We start from the raw sequence: 8,708 nt of genomic DNA, 5'->3' as shown, positions 1-8,708 counted from the left end.
CCAATAACAGCTGACGTAACACTGAACTGATCAAAGATGATTGACTGTTTTAGAACACAACTTCTTTATCATCTACAAACACAAACAATACCCAAAAAGAAATACATATTTGCCAGATGTGTCACCAACACACAATCATTTTACGAGCAATATTTGAGCAATGGGTGAAACAGTTGCACTGTGGCACGTCCATGAGTTCAATGCCACTGCAAATAGCTATCACCTCCAGTTGTAGAGAGGCAACGCGTACACCAAAAAATGAAATAATGCATAAAAGTGACAATTGTTCAAGGGTCAGTCCACACAAGACTCAAAATTCAGATATGAGAGGTAGCTGGATGCTAGAACTGTGCCTTGGATTCCTGCAGTCTCTAGGTCATGCCCTCTACTCTTAACCATCAATGAAAGTCAGTGGTCCTTCTACATTATCGACTTCCTACCACCGAGAATCAGTTGCCCTACTACATTATCGCCTTCCTACCACCACTGAGACTCAGTTGCCCTTCTACATTATCGCCTTCCTACCACCACTGAGACTCAGTTGCCCTTCTACATTATTGCCTTCTTACCACCACTGAGACTCAGTTGCCCTTCTACATTATCGCCTTCCTACCATTATGGAGACTGAGTTGTCCTCTTATATTTTCACCTCTATACCACCACTTGTACTGCTTTCCATTCAATAAAAAATAAACAATCAACAACAACTACAACCAATTTGCAATGATGGATGCAGCTGAGTGACCTCAGGTACAAAGATCTTGGGAACAGAGGCCTCCAGATATGTAAAAAGCCAATAGACCATTCCAGCCACCAGCAGCTACCAAAACTGAAAATGCCTTTGTGTGGACTGATCTTTTATCCAACTGCAATACTCAGTGACTGCAGCCTTATTCAGGCTAAAGCTATATGTATGTGCACTTCAAGAGAAGTGACTGAAATCACTGAACCACAAGGCACTTCATGTCTCATGCCTCATTATTGTCATTGTACTGGTGGACAGATAAACAGAATATTGAGATAGTCAACAAAACGGCTGCCTTCGATACTTGTTGCATCAGGAACACATCAAGAAATTTTGTATAATATACAGTGAAAGGCTGAATCCAGAAAAGCACACTAACAGTTCGACAGCTTGGAAGAAATTCGGAGAGAAGTCGAGAATTAGGCAGGTTGCATGGTATAAAATCAGTTCAGTAGTATGATCCAGGCTTGCTGAGACAGATGGAGGCCACCCAATGCTGCAGACATAAAGATGGCCATGACTGGTCATGGTAAACTTGGAGATGGACATGTGGACATTTGTACAAAGTCAGTGCTTGCCATGAGTTGCCACAACCCAAAAAACAAACAATAAACCAATCTTCATCTCATTAGATGTATCCTCAGCTCTTGGTGCCTCGTCAATGAACTCTCATCTTGAAAGGCAATGTGGCATTTCATAAATAGTTTCCTTAAAAATATATTGCATTTACGACCTTGACAAACTATACTTTTTATACTCTACTAATCCATGTGCCTGGTAGATGTACTACTGAGTCTAGCACTCCACCTGCTGATCATAAATAAATATAGACACTTTTATAACTTCCTATTTCAGAATAATGAATGCCTTATTTCACTAGACTAAATTATTACAGTAACAGAATGTATTCTTTCATTGGATCCACCTTAGCCACCTCGATGACCTCACACGTGGCTGGAGACCTTCTCCTTGTGGCCTAGGTACACTGAACACAGATCTGAAGTCTGGCTTGATTTTGACCTTTTTTTTTTCCAACTTTTTTGTTTTAGAACTGCTAAATGAAGTGGATCCAAGCATTGTCATAATCCTTTGGCGGAGACACAGTGGGCCTGTGACTTCTGACCTTGTAGTTTTCTCCATTGTTGTTATCCCAGTACTCTGTTCCGCAAACCCGGTAACAGATTGCGAACTCCAGAATCCCTTCCTTGGTTATTAGCGCTGGGCAAAGCAGCTTAAATGAGAAGCGGTCTGAGTGTCTGTCGCTAAATCCACGCTGAAAGACAGCCATCACTTCACCGGCAGTATCCCAAGAGTCCACACTGTACCTGACCATCACCTCCTTCTCATAAGACAAATTGAGTACTCGGAGGTCTCCACTAATGCTGAAGGGATCGGTAAACAGACTTTCCAAACAGACCCGGCGCTGTCTCACCAAGTCTAGGAAGTCAGGCCGGGATCCCGGGTTGCTGAAGAGGGGTTCCAAGTAGGCGGCGCTAGGGGGTGGGCGTATCAAGAGAGTACTAAGCCCAGCCCCTGCGGGACAGGCTTCCCTGCAACGCAGCGCAGCTAATATATGGTAGGGCACCCGGGGAACATCGGCATAGCTGAAATGGTGAACCGAAGTAAGTTCCAGTCCCAAAGAATCGGCAAACCTCACCTCCTTCTTCCTGGGGGCCACCACCTCCAGGTGCCTCCTCTCGGCGGGTGTTGGTAGAGATTTGCACCTGCGGCGTGTAGAGGGGCTCTGCGGCACGATGTTGACCTCCCTCCCGCGGGTGGCAGCAGGACTGCTGGGCTCTTTGCTTTTCTCCAGCGCTTCCTCTCCCGCATCGCGCGTGTCCTCCTCCTCCTCCTCCGGGGGCTCCCCGTACAGCACGGCGGTGCAGCTGAAGTTGCGGGGCAGCAGGTGGCGATGGGTAGGCATGGTGTCCATACACCCCGGGCAGCCGCTTTCCTCGATCTCCCCGTTAGTAGTGGGCTGCGTGTGCACCAGAAGAGGAGGAAGATGCTGGGGCTGACGTGTCGTGACGCACAGATCATCCCTGCAGGAGCTACAAGCGGCGCTAGAGGAGGAGGAGGCGCTCAGCATCATTGCTATAACCCTTTGCGCTCAGCGCTAGATGGAAGGCTGCGTGTATGGAAGCGGGCGAGTCCCGGGACCTGGGTCATTCCTCAGCGCTGGCTGCAGAGGTACGTGCACATGCTGGGGAGGGGTGTGCCATCTCTGCTGCATTTCCCATTCATCCCAGCCATCCAGACACTACTGGAGTGTCGCCTCCCTCGTCACACCTCTCTGCTCTGTGCATTAACGCTGCCGCTGCTGGGACGTCTGATCCTCTGCCCCGCTCATCAGTACCTGGCTGCTGGCATGTCAGTCTTCTGCTCCGCTCATCAATAGCTACTGGTATGTCAGTCTTCTGCTCCGCTCTTCAATAGCTGCTGGCATGTCAGTCCACTCATCAGTACCTGGCTGCTGGCATGTCAGTCCACTCATCAGTACCTGGCTGCTGGCATGTCAGTCCACTCATCAGTACCTGGCTGCTGGCATGTCAGTCCTCAGCTCCGTCCATTAGTACCTGGCTACTGGCCTGTTAGTCCTCAGCTCCACTCATCAGTACCTGGCTGCTGGCATGTCAGTCCTCAGCTCCACTCATCAATAGCTGCTGGTATGTCAGTCCTCTGCTGCACTCATCAGTATCTGGCTGCTGGCATGCCAGTCCTCTCCTCCGATCATCAGTACCTGGCTGCTGGCATGTCAGTCCTCAGCTCCGCTCATCAATGGCTACTGGTATGTCAGTCTTCTGCTCCGCTCTTCAATAGCTGCTGGCATGGCAGTCCACTCATCAGTACCTGGCTGCTGGCATGTCAGTCCTCAGCTCCGCTCATCAGTGGCTACTGGTATGTCAGTCTTCTGCTCCGCTCATCAATAGCTGCTGGCATGTCAGTCCACTCATCAGTACCTGGCTGCTGGCATGTCAGTCCTCTGCTCCGCTTATCAATAGCTACTGGTATGCCAGTCTTCTTCTCCGCTCATCAATAGCTGCTGGCATGTCAGTCCACTCATCAGTACCTGGCTGCTGGTATGTCAGTCCTCTGCTCCGCTCATCAATAGCTACTGGTATGTCAATCTTCTGCTCCGCTCATCAATAGCTGCTGGCATGTCAGTCCACTCATCAGTACCTGGCTGCTGGCATGTCAGTCCTCAGCTCCGCTCATCAATGGCTACTGGTATGTCAGTCTTCTGCTCCGCTCATCAATAGCTACTGGCATGTCAGTCCACTCATCAGTACCTGGCTGCTGGCATGTCAGTCCTCAGCTCCGTCCATTAGTACCTGGCTGCTAGCCTGTTAGTCCTCAGCTCCACTCATCAGTAACTGGCTGCTGGCATGTCAGTCCTCAGCTCCACTCATCAATAGCTGCTGGTATGTCAGTCCTCTGCTGCACTCATCAGTACCTGGCTGCTGGCATGCCAGTCCTCTCCTCCGATCATCAGTACCTGGCTGCTGGCATGTCAGACCTCTGCTCCGCTCATCAGTACATTGCTGCTGGCATGTCAGACCTCTGCTCCGCTCATCAATACATTGCTGCTGGCATGTCAGTCCTCAGCTCCGCTCATCGGTACCTGTCTGCTGGTATGCCAGTCCTCTGCTGCACGCATCAATACTACTAGGCTGCTGGTAGGTCAGTCCTCTGCTTCGCTTATCAATCAATACTAGGCTGCTGGCATGTCAGTCCTCTGCTCTGCTCATCAGTACCTGGCTTCTGGTATGTCTGTCATCTTATCTGCTCATCATTAACTAGCTGCTGGCATTGCTTGCATGTCTGCGCCTCTGCTCATCAATACTTGGCTGCTGGTATGTCAGTCCTCTGCTCCACTCATTAATAATTGCATAGCACTGATGACCTTGGCAGTCTAGGAATACTGGAGCATCATCCTCTGGCAGAGCAGCCATACATGATGTAATAGTTGGTCATATGGTATAATCTCTAGGCATCCAGTAACCTAGCTGCTGGCCATAGATGAACAACTAAGAGCATGGTCATGTGCTTCCTCTTAACCCTTGGGACATTAATCCGACAAGTGGTCAATATTATATACACACACACTCATCTAGAGTCAGTGACCTCTTCATTCATTCATTCTCTGTTTTGAGTATTTCAAACTTTTGAGATGGAGTAGAAAGTTCTCTGCTTTGAAAATGATAGCATATATGTAGAGCATATGGGTTTATTACTGCATTTGTATTGCTGTGCTACATATACAGATAAAGATACATATAAAGTGGACAGGAAAGGATAGTTTTTTATGGCCACCCCCTCCCCAATAAATATCCCCCCTGTCACACGCCCTCTAGTGGCCGGACCGCACAATGCCTTCCAATCGTTTTCAACACACAGACCATGCAATCTCGTGAACGCAATCGATGAGCTGAAACTGCTGGAATTTTGGCAGCAGACAGAGCAGAAGGAGGCGTGCGAACTATAAAACACTAAATACTTGGCTGCCACCATCTCTGTTTAAATGGGACAAAAAAAACAAAACAAAAAAAATGTCATTCTGATCGCCGCAATGACTGCGAAATCTAACCAGGAAGTGATCAGAAAACCAACTGCGCGGTTCTTCTCGAATCGCCTGTGTCTCTCACGGCTGTTCCATGACCCCCCCCCCCCCCCAGTGATGTCACGCTGCATCTTCAGGCTAGATCCCCTGGGTATTCAGTAGACACTTGCCTCCCACTATACCTTCTATGGTGCATGGTGCCAATTCCAATGTTTCTTGTGGATTGGAGAGGTTTATACATCAGTCTTTCACCTGTCTTATTCAGCTCCATTCACCTATCCTATTCAGTTATATCAGAATCATTTATTTCGCCAAGTACAAAGGGGGGTTGCATCCACAGTTGGTTTTGGCTCATACAGGTTCTGGAAGTATGTGGGGATAATGTCTAAAAGCTAAGAATCAAGGAGTTCCAGTTCAGAAGGTGCAGTAGTGTTCATTTCTGTGGTGGGTCCCGACTCCTGGGCAGCATTCCGCAGGGCTGGTCAAGATAATCTGGCTGTCACAAAAGCGTCCGGCCGCAGCGGCCCTTACTTCTGGATTAGCGGTATCATGGTGGGGCTGACCCAAAGATGTCCTGTTGCGGTGGAGCAGCAGCAGCTGATGCATGGATGGATGGAGCCGACATCCAGCAAGGCTAATGGTGTTCCAATCGGCACAGTGTCTTCCAGCCTCAGTGGAGCCCTGACCTCCTGGACAGCAGTGGTGGACTCCACAAGGCCTATACCTGCACAGCCAACAGGCCCAGGCAGCAGCAAGGCAGAAAAACTCCAGGTCCCGAACTCCACACGACCCGCACTAGTGACCCAGGCTTCACCGGACCACATTGCACACCTTCATGGGGGAAAACAAGGTGAATTAGTAGAGAGAAGGGAAGAAAAACAAGAAAAGGCCAGAGTCCTGTGGCCATGGCTGCCAATTAAGGCACCATCTTCCTGAACAGCAATTTAACAGGAAGAGGGTATGGAGAGGGTATGGTGGAGGCCATGGTACAATTTACCACAAGTGAGGATGTGGTGGGACATTGGGAGATGCAGTGGTAAGACATCTGGAATATGACTTAGGAGACTAGGGGGACAGCCTGCCACCAAGTCTCTCTGCCATTAATCCTGGTAGGAGTGAGATGGAACAGCATCTGGGCAGCCATAAGAGATTGGGCAGCTGATGGCCAGCTTTGGTCACATGATCCCTGAGGTTACTGATTGCTATAGGTAAGAGGGAGGTTTTGAGGGGTTAAATGGGACTCGCTAGCTGGGGGAGGGATTTCAGGGGAAAATTAAACTGAACTGAAAATTAAAAGTCAAAATAAACATTCACGGGTCACACCTCCCGTGTAATCTATTCATCAATCTCTCCTCTCCTGTGTCCTTTTTGACCACTGTGATCAATGGAATTCTCTGTCCTCCATTTTGTAAATGGCCATTGCGCTATAACAACTTCCTGGCCAGCACACTGTTAAACTGTAATATCGCCCACTTGAGCCATAGAGAAGCATGGACATTACCTTGCTCATCAGTTGTACTTTCAGTTATAACTGACAGCAACTAAAATATATAACTGACAGCAACTGATACATTTCAGTTTTGAGAAAAAAATCATTGTTAGAAGAAAACGGTTAGCTTCTGAGAAAAACTGACAGCGAGGTAAGTACGTAATATTAATTTGCAGGTAAATCATGTGTTTATTTTAAATCATTTTACTGGGTTCAGCTTCACTTTAAACTACATAACCTATTGCCAATTCACTATAGTTGGGCAGCTCTGTCATTGTGGGCTGTGTCACACACATGAATCCGCAGCTGTGGCATGTCACCACATCCTGTCCCCACAGGGTGAGATGTGACACTACAGCATATTCTAATGGCTGCAGCATGGAGCTTCCAGTAAATGTGCATTGCAATACTGATACAAGACTGCGCTCTCCTGCGCCTCTCATTCAATAAATAATATCATACAATGTTGACAAATGTTAACAAAACACCAGAGTATTCGCTATCTGGTTTGTCCACAAAATTGTCTATTTTAATTACTGAGACAGCGCTCCTCTTCTGTTAATGAACCACCTGTGAAATAAAAAAAAGCTGGACATAGTGCATTACTGTTAAACTGACACAGTATATATACACCCAAAGTGTGAAAGTGCTTCACTCGTGCTCCATTTAAAATGTTGTGAACTTCCTCGTAATTCCCTTAAAAATTGCAGGCTCACCAGGTCTAAAGCTTAGGCAACCAGCCACGAACTCAGTTGTAGTAAATATTCTCACGCTTTTAATCCAGTGTTTCTTAAAATGCAATAAAATAGAACATAGCATAAAATCCTTTAAAAATCTGAAAGCCCTGCGCTGAGAGCGCACTTACATCAGCCACACGTTTTCTGCACTTATCGGGCTAAATAGCCCAGCGGTGTTGTCCTTTCTGCGGTCGCGGCGTCCCGTTCCCGCTAATGGCTTCCCGCACCTGTTACAAGCTGGACTTCCGATCGGTATCCCTCCACACTCTCTGTGACGTCAGGCGCTCCTGGCTCCTACCTAATTAAAATTAAAATAGTCAATGTGCATTGGATGCAGGTGATGCCAGTTAGAGTTCTGTCTGTTAAAACCATTGACAATCTTCAGCTGTTCAATGACTTGGGTGGCATTGCTACACACATTATGCAAGTTTCTCATTGCGAAGAGTCAACATTGTAACACCCATTGAAGCAGAATAGGTGGCATAAGATCTGCCCTTATACATATACAGTGATGGGAAAAACTATTTGCCCCCTTCCTGATTTCTTATTCTTTTGCATGTTTGTCACACTTGAATGTTTCTGCTCATCAAAAACCGTTAACTATTAGTCAAAGATAACATAATTGAACACAAAATGCAGTTTTAAATGATGGTTTTTATTATTTAGTGAAAAAAAAAACTCAAAACCTACATGGCCCTGTGTGAAAAAGAAATTGCCCTCTGAACCTAATAACTGGTTGGGCCACCCTTAGCAGCAATAACTGCAATCAAGCGTTTGCGATAACTTGCAACAAGTCTTTTACAGCGCTCTGGAGGAATTTTGGCCCACTCATCTTTGCAGAATTGTTGTAATTCAGATATATTTAAGGGTTTTCTAGCATGAACCACCTTTTTAAGGTTATGCCACAACATCTCAATAGGATTCAGGTCAGGACTTTGACTAGGCCACTCCAAAGTCTTCATTTTGTTTCTCTTCAGCCATTCAGAGGTGGATTTACTGCTGTGTTTTGGGTCATTGTCCTGCTGCAGCACCCAAGATCGCTTCAGCTTGAGTTGACGAACAGATGGCCGGACATTTTCCTTTAGGATTTTTTGGTAGACAGTAGAATTCATGGTTCCATCTATCACAGCAAGCCTTCCAGTTCCTGAAGCAGCAAAACAACCCCAGACCATCACA

The 8,708-nt window shown here is 47.1% G+C and overlaps 1 protein-coding gene and 1 long non-coding RNA gene across 2 annotated transcripts in view; both read right to left on the bottom strand.

The window, feature by feature from the left end:
• Nucleotides 1-1,629: 1,629 nt before the first annotated feature.
• On the bottom strand, nt 1,630-2,834 carry LOC137537731 (protein phosphatase 1 regulatory subunit 3E-like). Its single transcript, XM_068259670.1, has one exon. The coding sequence runs from the start codon at nt 2,832-2,834 to the stop codon at nt 1,800-1,802; it is 1,035 nt and encodes a 344-aa protein (XP_068115771.1). The 3' UTR covers nt 1,630-1,799.
• Nucleotides 2,835-5,589: 2,755 nt separating this feature from the next.
• Nucleotides 5,590-8,708, bottom strand: part of LOC137538210 (uncharacterized) — a 52,692-nt gene continuing 49,573 nt past the window's right edge. The window contains exons 2-3 of the long non-coding RNA XR_011024712.1: nt 7,661-7,830; nt 5,590-6,137 (exon numbers count right to left, since the gene is read on the bottom strand). This is a non-coding gene — a long non-coding RNA (uncharacterized lncRNA). The remainder of the gene's footprint in view (nt 6,138-7,660; nt 7,831-8,708) is intronic.

This window comes from Hyperolius riggenbachi, chromosome 11 (assembly GCF_040937935.1).
Source record: "Hyperolius riggenbachi isolate aHypRig1 chromosome 11, aHypRig1.pri, whole genome shotgun sequence".
NCBI lineage: Eukaryota > Metazoa > Chordata > Amphibia > Anura > Hyperoliidae > Hyperolius > Hyperolius riggenbachi.
This window is presented reverse-complemented; position numbering and strand designations above follow the sequence as displayed.